This window comes from Chlorocebus sabaeus, chromosome 7, assembly GCF_047675955.1.
Source record: "Chlorocebus sabaeus isolate Y175 chromosome 7, mChlSab1.0.hap1, whole genome shotgun sequence".
Classification (NCBI taxonomy): Eukaryota; Metazoa; Chordata; class Mammalia; order Primates; family Cercopithecidae; genus Chlorocebus; species Chlorocebus sabaeus.
Genome location: NC_132910.1, coordinates 40,200,972 through 40,214,948, shown reverse-complemented (window position 1 = coordinate 40,214,948; position 13,977 = coordinate 40,200,972). Strand labels below are relative to the sequence as shown.

General features: G+C 39.6%; 1 protein-coding gene across 12 annotated transcripts in view; it reads left to right on the top strand.

Annotated features, from left to right (window-relative positions):
• The window catches only part of FAM13A (family with sequence similarity 13 member A), a 375,981-nt gene extending 365,064 nt beyond the window's left edge, over positions 1–10,917 (top strand). For all 12 annotated transcript variants that reach the window (XM_007999242.3, XM_007999239.3, XM_007999240.3 and 9 more), the window contains 3 exons: positions 5,221–5,417; positions 5,991–6,092; positions 8,700–10,917. In XM_007999242.3, coding sequence (XP_007997433.1) covers positions 5,221–5,417; positions 5,991–6,092; positions 8,700–8,826 — 426 coding nt within the window. In that variant the 3' untranslated portion in view covers positions 8,827–10,917. The remainder of the gene's footprint in view (positions 1–5,220; positions 5,418–5,990; positions 6,093–8,699) is intronic.
• The last annotated feature ends 3,060 nt before the right edge of the window (positions 10,918–13,977 follow it).

The following is a 13,977-nucleotide window of genomic DNA, read 5'->3' as shown; positions in this document are numbered from 1 at the left end:
CCGCACCAGTTCCCTCCCTCCTCCCCTCCCCTCCGGTGAATGGAAAGGGGGTGTGATTGGGCCTTTTGGTGATGGCTTCTCCTGGCATTCCCTAAAAATCAGTAGCTGCATATAACCGACTTTCAACAGTTCCCTGTAAAGAGTGCTGATTTCTCCAGTCTCATTTAGCTGATCTCTTTGGTTTTATTTTATTCCCCGCTCTTTTTTGTTTGTATTATTTGCTGTCGTTCATTTTGTTTTTACTTTGCTTTCAGGGATTATTTTGTTTGGTTTTGTTGTCCACAATGCTTTTCGTTTGGTTTTGTTTTCTGTATTTGGGGAATGGATTTTCTGTATTCCAAAATCTTAAATTAGCTCATGAGACCAACTTTAAAAGGAATCTCATATACTGTTTATAGAAAAATCAAAATTAGCATAGGAAATAGATATAAACATATAAAACAATGCAAAATTGTACTTCTACAAATAGTAGTTTTTGACAGATTTGCGGGTGCAGTATTTCCAGCTTTTCCTTCTTGACTGTCTCATAGCACATTTAGTCCCCAGGACTAATTTTAAAGTCTTCTCTTAATTTACAAATGAGGTGCTGTGAATGACTGATAGCTGCCAGAACATATGTCCTGATTTTTTTTTCCAGTAATACGGATTTTGTACAGATAATCCTTGTCATCAGTGGCTACTTTTGCTAGAATGGGAGATGGAATCTGTGCCCATAGACCAGCGTGTCTCTGTGGGACCCTAACTGGCCTGTACTAGGATCAGCCTCTTTCATGTTTTTGTTTCTAGACCACCGAACAAACTGGACTGCCTTATACAGAACTCTAGAGATGAAAAATCAAAGGCAATCATTTTTTAAAAATCAGTGATTGTTTTTCTAACAGTCATTTAATTCCAAAGCAAGAGTTAAACCTGAAGCAGAAGTGAGTTTTAAGAGTTTCACTTGTCAGATTTCTGTGACAGTTCCGAGCCTGGGGTGGTCATTTACATGCTATAGTTAGGAATGATTATTTCAGTATATGGGGGACTCTTGTCTACTGAGGGAAACCAGTTGAGAACTTCTCCATTTTCTTGTCTGAGGTAAGGCACCACAAGCTATAATGTCTTCTTTTATGTATTCCTTTTCTTGCCTTTTGCAGATCTTAATACTTCATATGCCTAATTGTATGGTATTAGGCAATGACTGTGCTCACTGTATTAAGCAGAACTTGTTTCATGAAAATGCTCTAAACTTGGTACTTGAAATTTGGGCCAGTATACTATATTGTGTCTTTAAAAATTAGAGCTATTTTCTTACAATAAGCTTGATGTTAATGAAAGACAAATTTTGTCTGGCTGGTAATGTCACCCAAGAATGAAACCACAGTAATTGGAGAAATTTGGGTAATTGTGTGTATGAAAATTAGCATGTTTCTCTTAGCAGCATGCAATAGAACCATTACTAGATAAAAATGTGTTCTTGAACACATCCAAAATATAGACACTTAATAATGGTTTCACTAGATGAATTGAAGATAACCTAATGATGGATGCTCTTTTTTTAATAAAAGACATTTTTCCCATTCTTATCCTTTAGCTTAATTTTTTTTCACAAGTATATTTTGGCTGTGGTTTATCTCCTGGCCCACATCATGGTCAAAATTTCAGATAATTTTGCAACGACTACCTTGCTTTTGTAAACAGTGCTGTCTTTTGGTTCATTTTGTTCCTGCTGGCCAGGCCTATTAGAATGTATTTTGACTGTACTAAATCTTGGCAATTCCAATTTAGAATTTGGTGTGTGTGCAGATAAGATTGTATCTAAGTGGTTTCTCCAAAACTCACCCCTGGTTTTAAATGCTTTTGGGAGCGAACCAGCTGTATATGAACTAGAGCCAGCTCAAGTTCTGAAGGCCTAGATTTTCCAACCCAAGGTAACCTAGAGATCATCTAGTCAGTTCTCCTAGCCAGCATAAGAATCCCCCCTAAAACTTCTCTGGCAGAATAGAGACATTGTCCCTACCGAGAGATTCCATCCTCAAGCTTGAAACGTTTACAGCAATGGGAGCAGTTAGGGCACTCACTACATGAGTATCAATAATAGCTAACAACTTATATTATTGGTTTTATAATTATCTTAATTGCATAATATGTAATTTAAAATGTATAGGTTTGATAAATACAAAAAGTTAATGAAAATAGTTGAAATTAGAATATTCATAGTTATTATCAATTTATTGCATTCTATCCCATAGGCTTAGTTTTGCCCTTTGGAGCACTATGAAATCACACTGCTTCTTCCCTGAGAGCACTGCCTGTATTTACAGTCACCTGCCCTGCCCACTCTCACTCCACACCCTATGACAATCTGTTATCCAAGTTCCTCTTACTCTTATGTGATATGGGTTCCAGACCTTTCAGTGGTCTCCTAGCTCTGCTGTGTGCACACACACTGGTTTATCAGTGTTGCTGTTAAAACTGATACCCAGAACTGGACATTAATCTGGATATGATGTTAATCAGAACAGTGAACCAAAGACTAGTCTTTACCTTGATCTGGATGACTGAGACCTTTTCATGCCTCCAATTTCTTGCCTATGCAACTGTCAGGGTATTGGGACAGTTATTTATTTTGGCCTGTCTGAGGATAGGGTGTCAGCCTCAGCACTGCTGACCTTTGGGGCCGGTAACTGTTGTGCAGCACTGCCCTGTGCTTTGTGGGTTGCTTACCAGAGTCCTTGGCCTCCACCCATTAGAGGCCAGTAGTGTGCCACCACCACCCCTTCACCAGTCGTGAGAGCCAAAAATGTTTCCAGACATTGCCCGATGTCCCCGAGGGAACAGATTATCCCCATCGAGAACCACTGCTCATGGCCCTGGCATGGCTCACACTTTGCTGTATACTTGTGCATTGCCACTGATGTATCCAGCTTTTCTTTTTCCTAATTAGAGGGCCTTGAATTTTTCTAATTTATTACATCTCATACTTCTATTTCAGCTGTAGGAAATACACTAAATCTAGCTTTTGTATTCCAACATATCAGATATTCCTACCCGCTTTGTATTATCTGTACATTTTGAGAATATGCCTTTTCTTTGCCGAAGTGACTCAGATACTGAGGAAGGCAGGATCAGGCGCAGGGGCTGCTGTAGACTGCGCTTCAGGTTCACGTCACCCTTTAGTCATTACTCAGCAGAAATGTGGGCAGCCAGCTTTCCTTTCGTAGTGTCTGCTTACCTGGTTGTTTATTGAAATCCAAATACTACATCTATCAAAAAAGGAAAAGTGGTTCGTTTTCATGACTCACTTTTAAGGAACCAGTCTCATCAGTTGATCCCTGATTATTTCCCAATTGCTTATATATTATCTGTGTATTAATTCCTTCTAGAATCTACCCAGTATCTACAACACTTACGATGATTGTCTTATTTGAAAATCTATTGGCTATTTTTCCTCGTGATTGTCAAAGGCTACTAAGAGTAATTTTGTTACATTTATCTCAAAAAATATTGAGTGCTCACTATGTGCAAGGCAGACTTCCACATTTTTAAGTTCTCTCAGGACTTTGGGATATAATTGATAAGACCTAGACACCTAATTTCATTAAAGGCCGTTAAGTTCTTATTTGTAACTTCATTAGCTGTCCCAGGTGTTTATGCTCTTCTAATAGTTTTGTGTAGTTCTCTTTTCAAACTGAATTACTAGACTGCTTAACAGCCATTTATTGGCCATATGCAAGCATTGGCCAAGCTCTGGGGACAGCAGTAAACAGGCCCCAATTCCTGCCTCCACTGAGTTATGGTCAGGTGCTTCTACCCTGTCTTCCTTATCCAGGGGAGGGGAAGGAAGAGAGGGAGCAGAAAACTGATGTGCACAGCCAGTGTCTCAGGTGTGCCTTATGAGGTACCTGACATATATTATCTCAATTTTTATCAAAACTATGTCGATGGGAATTGTTATTACTCTTACTAAAACAAAAAGAAACGTATTCATTTAAAAAGTCAGTTTTACTTTGTAAATTTTTAAATGTTTTTAACAATTTAAACAGACTCAAGATCTGAAGTCAGAGCTGAGACAATCTGGAAAAGCCACCTAGCTTTTGCCAATTTTGTTTTCATAGCAATACTTTGATATCAGTTATATGATAGTCCTTTTTTGTTTTGCTTGGTTTGGTGGCTTGTTTATTCACAGTATTTCTCTTCAGAAACACCATTATTAAACATACCAAAATTTACCATGAACCATTTGCACACTTGCACTTTGCCCTCCAGCAGGAACTGCTGCTGCCTCCGGAGATTTTTTGCAGCACTGCCATTGAAGCCATTTGGTTTACCTGTAATAATTGATGCTGTGCATACCGTTTTTCATATAGCTGTATTCTGAACCAATTTTTAAATTTTTTTAGGATAGTAAGTTATTCTCTGTGGTCTGACTACCTTTTGGCAGTACATCACTTTTTTTAAATCTTTCAGACTCTGCTATTATCTCTTCCTTAGGCTTACATAGCCTTAAATTGGCTCTGAGAAATGCTGATCTGGCTTTATTATTTTTCTATTTGCATTATCAATACAGAGAATAGCATACTTTTCTTAGAAACTTGTATGCTGAAAAATAGATTTTTGGCCCTTGGAAGTTCTTTGGAAAAGCTTGAGTTTTCTTATTTCAATCATGAGAATATAATGTTTCAGTCTTCTTAAAATTTCCCTAAAATTCTGTGCATTAAGCAGCCATAAAATATTTTCTAATCTCAATTCTTAAATAGAAAGGTTGTATTGTTTTATTTCAGAAAATGTTCAGACTGATTTTTTTTTAAAAACCCTCTGAGATACACAAGCAGTAGAATCCTTTAAAGCACTGGTTACTGGTGATGAACTTTGTTTTGTACTGTCACAGCTGGAAAATTTTGGATCCTTTTAGTTCATCTGATTTAGGTTATAAATTATGATGGTTGTTCCTTCTTACCCCATCCTGACAACTATTAACATGCTGTACACTCATTTGAAAATAGTTTTGCAGTCTGTTTTCTCTATTGAGTGGCTACGTTGTTTGTGTTATTAAATGTGTATATTTATATTGAATATGGATATTCAATAATATATCTGTAATGTACATATGTATTGCTAAATGTAGATACAGAAGAAACTATGGTGTCTGGTAATTAAATGATTATTAAATGATACTCATAATGAAAGTGTGCCCCAAAAAGTGACCAGATTTTTATTGGGGTTGCTGTGTATCTCCAGGAAGAAGAGGAGGGGTCAGAAGACGATAGCAGTGTGAAGCCAGACTTCATGGTCACTCTGAAACCCGATTTCAGTGCACGATGCTTTCTGGACCAATTCGAAGATGATGCTGATGGCTTTATTTCCCCAATGGATGATAAAATACCATCAAAATGCAGCCAGGACACAGGGCTTTCGAATCTCCATGCTGCCTCAATGTATGTCATTTTGGTGGTGGCGGTGAAATGTTTTGGTAAAAATAGCTCTCTTAAATATTATCTTAGCCTTTGTATCTAAATAAATTAGCTGATAAAATACAAGTGACTACCTGGGGTGTATCTGGATAAAACAGTGATTTTTTTTTTTTAATTATTTTTCTATATGCTTCAGCCCATGTTATTTGAGGGAACTTTTGAGTCTTGTTTAAACAACCAGAAGTTCTCTCTCTAAATGGCACTGTGTGGTTCTGTACATCACAGCCCATCACTTAACACATGCTGAGCACAGACGTCATCTTCTCCTTTCAAAGAAAAATACGACAAAGTGCCGTGGGATTTCACAAGGCCTAAGAATTCCTAAGTAGCAGGAACCCCCAGAAGCTGGATCTGTTGCCACATGTTTGGCTTTCAGGAAGTGGAAAACATCCATTTCCGCGCCCCCTCAATGCCCTCAGCAGTTTCTGGATTTATTTGCCTCCCCTTTCTGCACAGCTCCTGTTGAGTAACACATTCGTTACATTTATGACAACTCAAATTTAACTTAATTTCCTTGCAATGCTTCCTCTCTCTTAGACCTGAACTCCTGGAACACCTCCAGGAAATGAGAGAAGAAAAGAAAAGGATTCGAAAGAAACTTCGGGATTTTGAAGACAACTTTTTCAGACAGAACGGAAGGTAGTGCCTGTCTTCCCCCGCCCTCCCTTCCCCACCCCTGCCGCACCACACACACCCATCCCTTTTGTTTTTCTGTCAGATCTGTGGAATGCCTTCAAACGGGGGACTCTTCTGCATCCTCCCTGTAACCTGGTCCTTGGGTTTGTGCCCAGGGACCCTCAGAGGTTGACTGTGAGATGATGGGATTTGTATGGACCTCCCAGAAGAAATGCTCTTTGGGTAATGCCCCAGAGTAATGCAGATTCAGCTGACATTTATGAAACGAACCTGCACCATCAAATTCTTATCTACAATGAGCAGCAAGAAGTTGCGTTTGGTGGCACCAATGCTTTTTTCTTAAGAAGCTAGAGGTTAGCCAAGTGGCCACAGTGGCACACCTGTAGCTCTAGCTACTTGGGAGGCTAAGGCAGGAGGACTGCTTGAACCCAGGAGTCTGAGGCTTCAGGGAGCTATGGTCCACCACAGCACTCTATTCTGGGCAATAGAGTGAGACCTCATCTCTAAATAAAAGGAGCTAGAGAAACACGGGAAAGAGGGATCTAAGTATTACTGATTTTCAAGCTCATTTCAAAAATGAAGGTGATAATTGCCAAATTTAAATAAAAAATATGTATGAAAAGCAGTAAGTCAGCCAGGTGCAGTGGCTCACGCCTATAATCCTAGCACTTTGGGAGGCCAAAGTGGGTGGATGACATGAGGTCTGCCTGGCCAACATGGTGAAACCCCGTCTCTACTAAAAATACAAAAAATTAGCCGGGTGCAGTGGCACAGGTCTGTAATACCAACTTCTCTGGAGACTGAGGCAGGAGAACTGCTTAAACCCGGGAGGCCAAGGTTGCGGTAAGCTGAGATCACACCACTGCACTACAGCCTGGGCTACAGAGTGAGACTTCATATCCAAAAAAAAAAAAAAAAGAAAGAAAAGCAGTAAATCTACCTGGTTGATGGGCTGCCTCTTGCCAGTGAATTTTAAGGCATAATTTAGTCTTTCATGTTTACAAGTAACAGCACACAAAACATCTTACTGAAAGTCACAGTAGGGGCCCGAGGAAAGAACCAGGAACAGATTTGCATCTCTTACATTGGAGTTAGGTTTTATCGTTTTACATTGGTTTTAACCCAGATTACTGAAGTTATGTAAGTATTGTTTCTCTTGAGTCCTCTTTTATACTTCTTGAAAGTTTGGGGAAATAAAAGCACCATAAAAATTTTTGTCATTTAAAATACATTGTATTTCAGTTTAGTTTAACAATTATTGTGTAAATTTACTTTTAGGATCTCTGATTTGGATATGTCTCATATTTTTATACCTAAACATTTGCTTTTCATTTCCCACCCATTGCAGAGTATTTAGAAAATATAGGTAAGCAAATTTAAGTAGTAATTCCCAAAATAATAATAATCAAAGACAAATCAGAATTAATGTTTTGATGTGTATCTTTCCAATCTTTCATCTAAGCCTGTTTTTTCGTTTATCCTTTTTTATATTCTAAGTCATATTATGCACAGATATCTTATACACGAGGAAACATGTAGAATTATGCAACGCCCAGGTTTTAAGAAAATGTCAATGGAGGACATTAACTTAATTGTCAAACATTTAGAACTATGAGGGACTTGGAGATAAGCTCTGGTTCCATGACTTCATGTCTGAGGAGAGTGGAGCCCCTCAGAGTATAGCAGGGGCCTGCGTTCCAGATGCTCCAATTCCTGAGCACCTGTTCCTTGCCCTGCCCCCTGAGAAACCACTAGAATCCTTTCCTAGAACAAGGCAGGGTATGAATAAGATTGATTTATTTTTAATTTATTGAACAATTTAAGCCCCATGCTATCCTCCTTACCCACATTTGCCCTTTAATAATAAAGGCAGGAAGCCTATGTTTGAATGTCTGCCATGTGCAATTTCCCATAAAACGCAAAGCAGCAGCACGTACCGCATGGTGGCCAAGAGCAGGCAAGTTATCTGATTTCCTGTGCTGGTTTCAACATGTGTAGTATAGAAATGGCTCCGTCTCATCAAGGTGTTATAAGGGTTATATTAGATCATGGGTACAAAGTACTTAGCACAGGGCTTGACCTATAAGCTCTCGAATACTTGTGCATATAAATATGATGCATGGAAAGTTACTCAAACTATATAGTATTATGGAATCCAGCTGCTGAATTCTAAGACTGTTTTATGATCTGTTTTTGAAACAAAAAAAAGTTGTGGGTGGACTAGTTGCTAATTAAATATTTAAAAGTTCACGAGATGAAATATATAAGAATGAGAAAACATTAATTATGAATAAAGGATTTTGGTGTATGAGAGCTCAATGTGAGTTCATACTTAGCAGAGAGAATGTCTGCATTTCTTAGCCTTCTTGTCATACAAGGTGCCAGATTAATTATATAAAAACTCAGTTGCATGATGCCTTCTGGGTGAAACATTTTCATTACTTGTCTAAATCCAGCTCCAGTCTTAAGACCAAGGGCCACTTGACAACACTGATTCTACAAGTTGATAAACTGCAAAGTTTCTACACACAATGATAATTTGCCCGATGAATAGTATCTGGCAAAGACAGGAAATGATCCTCAGACTGCTTTTTCCTTTATTTGCATTAGAAATGTCCAGAAGGAAGACCGCACTCCTATGGCTGAAGAATACAGTGAATACAAGCACATAAAGGCGAAACTGAGGCTCCTGGAGGTGCTCATCAGCAAGAGAGACACGGATTCCAAGTCCATGTGAGGGGCAACCCCCGCCCGAGCACAGGGGCCTGGCAGCTGCAGTGAGAGTTTACTCTCCCCTGAGAAAGAGCAGCTCCGGAAGGCAGCCTTGGAGCTGGCCCTGCAAAGCATGCGGCCCTTCTGCCTCTAGACCGTTTGGCATCGGCTCCTGTTTCCATTGCCTGCCTTAGAAACTGGCTGGAAGAAGACAATGTGACCTGACTTAGGCATTTTGTAATTGGAAAGTCAAGATTGCAGTGTGTGCACATGCGCGTGCACACAGACACACACACAAACACACACATACACAGTAGTGGAGCTTTCCTAACACTAGCAGAGATGAATCACTACATTAGACAACACTCAACTACAGAGAATATACACTGGTCTTCCCCGGATAACTGAGAAACATGAGACCATTCTCTGTCTAACTGTGATAAAAACAAGCTCAGGACTTTATTCTATAGAGCAAACTTGCTGTGGAGGGCCGTGCTCTCCTTGGACCCAGTTAAGTGCAAACGTGCATTGGAGCCCTATTTGCTGCCGCTGCCATTCTGGTGACCTTTCCACAGAGCTGCGCCTTCCTCACGTGTGTGAAAGGGTTTCCCCTTCAGCCCTCAGGTAGATAGAAGGTGCATCTGCCCACAATGGCAGTGCAGTCATCATCTTCAGGGTGTTTCTTCAGGACTTCCTCAGCTGACAAGGAATTTTGGTCCCTGCCTAGGACCAGGTCATCTGCAGAGGACAGAGAGATGGTAAGCAGCTGTATGAAGGCTGATTTTAAAACCAGCTGATGGGAGAAGAGCCTGGAGATTCTTTCCTGAACACTGACTGCACTTACCAGTCTCAGATTTTATCATCAAATACCAAGCCAGGCCAGCATGCTTATGGCAACCTGTTTGGGGCTGTTTTGTTGTGGCACTAGCCAAACATAAAGGGGCTTGCTTAAGTCCTAGCCTGCATACAGAGGATCAGGGGAGAGAAGGGGCCTGTGTTCCCAGCCTCCTGAGTACTTACCAGAGTTTAATTTTTAAAAAAATATCTGCACTAAAATCCCCAAACTGACGGGTAAATGTAGCCCTCAGAGCTCAGCCCAAGGCAGAATCTAAATGACACTATTTTCGAGATCGTGTATAAAAAGAAAAAAATGTCATTCTGTCTGGCCAATTATAATTTTTTTCAAAGACTGTCACAAAGCTGTCTATATTAGACATTTTGGAGGGACCAGGAAATGTAAGACACCAAATCATCCATCTCTTCAGTGTGCTTGATGTCACCTTGTGATGTGTTGTTACTTTAACTCCTGCGCCTGCGCTGAGGACAGTGGGTTCTGGGTCCACCTTTGTGCTCTGCGAGGCCGAGCCCAGGCGTCTGCCCGCCCGCCATGGCTGACCAGAGAAGGTGCTTCAGGAGCTCTGCCTTTGAGGACAAGTGTTACAGGATGAACACACAGCAGAGCCACCCTCCTGTATGTTTTGAAAGTTGCCTTCTTAAAGGGCACAGTTTTAAGGAAAAGAAAAAGAATGTAAAACTATACTAACCAGTTTTCAGTTTTAAAGGGTCGTGAGAAACTGGCTGGTCTAATGGGATTGACAGCAACATTTTCCATTGCTGAAGTGAGGTAGCAGCTCTCCTCGGTCAGCTGCATGTTAAGTCAAGGATGGGGAAAAAGAATGCCTTTAAGTTTGCTCTTAATCGTATGGAAGCTTGAGCTATGTGTTGGAAGTGCCCTGGTTTTAATCCACACTCAAAGACGGTACATAATCCTACAGGTTTAAATGTACATAAAAATATAGTTTGGAATTCTTTGCTCTACTGTTTACATTGCAGATTGCTATAATTTCAAGGAGTGAGATTATAAATAAAATGATGCACTTTAGGATGTTTCCTATTTTTGAAATCTGAACATGAATCATTCACATGACCAAAAATTGTGTTTTTTTAAAAAATACATGTCTAGTCTGTCCTTTAAGTAACAGCTCTCTTAAATAAGCTATGATAGTAATCAGATCATTACCAGTTAGCTTTTAAAGCACATTTGTTTAAGACTATGTTTTTGGAAAATATGCTACAGAATTTTTTTTTATGCTACAAATAAATGAGATGCTACTAATTGTTTTGGAATCTGTTGTTTCTGCCAAAGGTAAATTAACAAAAGATTTATTCAGGAATCCCCATTTGAATTTGTATGATTCAATAAAAGAAAACACCAAGTTATATAAAATAAATTGTGTATGGGATGTTGTGTTTTCCTTGGTAATTTCCACTAACTTATATCTTCATGGAATGGAGCCCAGATGAAATGAGGGGAAGCCCTTCTCCCAGTAGATCTTATTTGAAGACATGTTAGTGGTTTCTGGCTCTGCCAAGGGAGATACGTTCCCCAGCAACCATTTCAGCAGCCCGGAATCTCAAGGCACTAGAGGCGGTGTCTTAATTGGCTTCACACAGACAGAATGCTCTGGACTGGGGTTTTTCCTTTGCTGTCTTAGAAATGTGTGTTTATTAGCACATACCAACAAAATAAATGTCAAGAGTTATTTCATAAGTCTAAACTTAAGAATTAAAGATGGCAGACTTATAATTTTCATAAATACTTTTGTTCAGTCTGGAGTAAACATTGAAATAGATGTTTATATTAAGTATGATATCATTACGTTTCATCTTTGAATCCTTTAGTTCAGATTTCACGTTCTAAGACTTGTAGGTGCAAGATTTAGGATAAGGGCTAGCTTAGAAGTTTTTCAAGATGGTAGAAGTTTGTCCTGTGCTGCTTTAAAAAAAATAATAAAACCTAGTACAATTTGGTGACCTCCAGGTGAGGGAAAATTTCCGTGAAAGACCAAATCAAATTTCAAACTGGAATACTAATTATTTTTTTAATTGCCAGCTAGGACGTTGTCAGCTCTTAAGATTTCTTCCATTTGCCTACCAGTTCAAAGAAGTCAAAAGATTATCATTCATTGCAGGGATCAGTGATGTCTCCATAACAGTGTTATTTTTGCTTTGTCTCATCCTAATTCATTGTTTGGGTGGCAAGGGAATAGCCTCTTGCAGGGTGTGCCTGCTCCCAGGTGTGACATTTCCAGCCAAGGACAAATGCCTCAAAGCTGTGCGGTGTCATAAATGTCACACTAAGGTGTCCCAAGACCAGCAGTCTTGGAACCCCGAGGGCTGAGCATTTGTAAATGTGGTTGAGCTTAGAATTCTTTTTTTTTTTTTTTTAATTTATTTATTATTATTAAACTTCAAGTTGTAGGGTACATGTGCACAACGTGCAGGTTTGCTACATATGTATACTTGTGCCATGCTGGTGTGCTGCACCCATCAACTCGTCATTTACATCAGGTATAACTCCCAGTGCAATCCCTACCCCCTCCCCCCTCCCCATGATAGGCCCCGGTGTGTGATGTTCCCCTTCCCGAGTCCAAGTGATCTCATTGTTCAGTTCCCACCTACGAGTGAGAACATGCGGTGTTTGGTTTTCTGTTCTTGTGATAGTTTGCTAAGAATGATGGTTTCCAGCTGCATCCATGTCCCTACAAAGGACACAAACTCATCCTTTTTTATGGCTGCATAGTATTCCATGGTGTATATGTGCCACATTTTCTTAATCCAATCTGTCACTGATGGACATTTGGGTTGATTCCAAGTCTTTGCTATTGTGAATAGTGCTGCAATAAACATACGTGTGCATGTGTCCTTATAGCAGCATAATTTATAATCCTTTGGGTATATACCCAGTAATGGGATGGCTGGGTCATATGGTACATCTAGTTCTAGATCCTTGAGGAATCGCCATACTGTTTTCCATAATGGTTGAACTAGTTTACACTCCCACCAACAGTGTAAAAGTGTTCCTATTTCTCCACATCCTCTCCAGCACCTGTTGTTTCCTGACTTTTTAATGATCGCCATTCTAACTGGTGTGAGATGGTATCTCATTGTGGTTTTGATTTGCATTTCTCTGATGGCCAGTGATGATGAGCATTTTTTCATGTGTCTGTTGGCTGTATGAATGTCTTCTTTTGAGAAATGTCTGTTCATATCCTTTGCCCACTTTTGGATGGGGTTGTTTGTTTTTTTCTTGTAAATTTGTTTGAGTTCTTTGTAGGTTCTGGATATTAGCCCTTTGTCAGATGAGTAGATTGCAAAAATTTTCTCCCATTCTGTAGGTTGCCTGCTCACTCTGATGGTAGTTTCTTTTGCTGTGCAGAAGCTCTTTAGTTTGATGAGATCCCATTTGTCAATTTTGGCTTTTGCTGCCGTTGCTTTTGGTGTTTTAGACATGAAGTCTTTGCCCATGCCTATGTCCTGAATGGTACTACCTAGGTTTTCCTCTAGGATTTTTATGGTATTAGGTCTAACATTTAAGTCTCTAATCCATCTTGAATTAATTTTCGTATAAGGAGTAAGGAAAGGATCCAGTTTCAGCTTTCTACTTATGGCTAGCCAGTTTTCCCAGCACCATTTATTAAATAGGGAATCCTTTCCCCATTTCTTGTTTCTCTCAGGTTTGTCAAAGATCAGATGGCTGTAGATGTGTGGTATTATTTCTGAGGACTCTGTTCTGTTCCATTGGTCTATATCTCTGTTTTGGTACCAGTACCATGCTGTTTTGGTTACTGTAGCCTTGTAGTATAGTTTGAAGTCAGGTAGCGTGATGCCTCCAGCTTTGTTCTTTTGACTTAGGATTGTCTTGGAGATGCGGGCTCTTTTTTGGTTCCATATGAACTTTAAAGTAGTTTTTTCCAATTCTGTGAAGAAGCTCATTGGTAGCTTGATGGGGATGGCATTGAATCTATAAATTACCTTGGGCAGTATGGCCATTTTCACGATATTGATTCTTCCTATCCATGAGCATGGTATGTTCTTCCATTTGTTTGTGTCCTCTTTGATTTCACTGAGCAGTGGTTTGTAGTTCTCCTTGAAGAGGTCCTTTACATCCCTTGTAAGTTGGATTCCTAGGTATTTTATTCTCTTTGAAGCAATTGTGAATGGAAGTTCATTCCTGATTTGGCTCTCTGTTTGACTGTCACTGGTGTATAAGAATGCTTGTGATTTTTGCACATTAATTTTGTATCCTGAGACTTTGCTGAAGTTGCTTATCAGCTTAAGGAGATTTTGGGCTGAGACAATGGGGTTTTCTAAATATACAATCATGTCGTCTGCA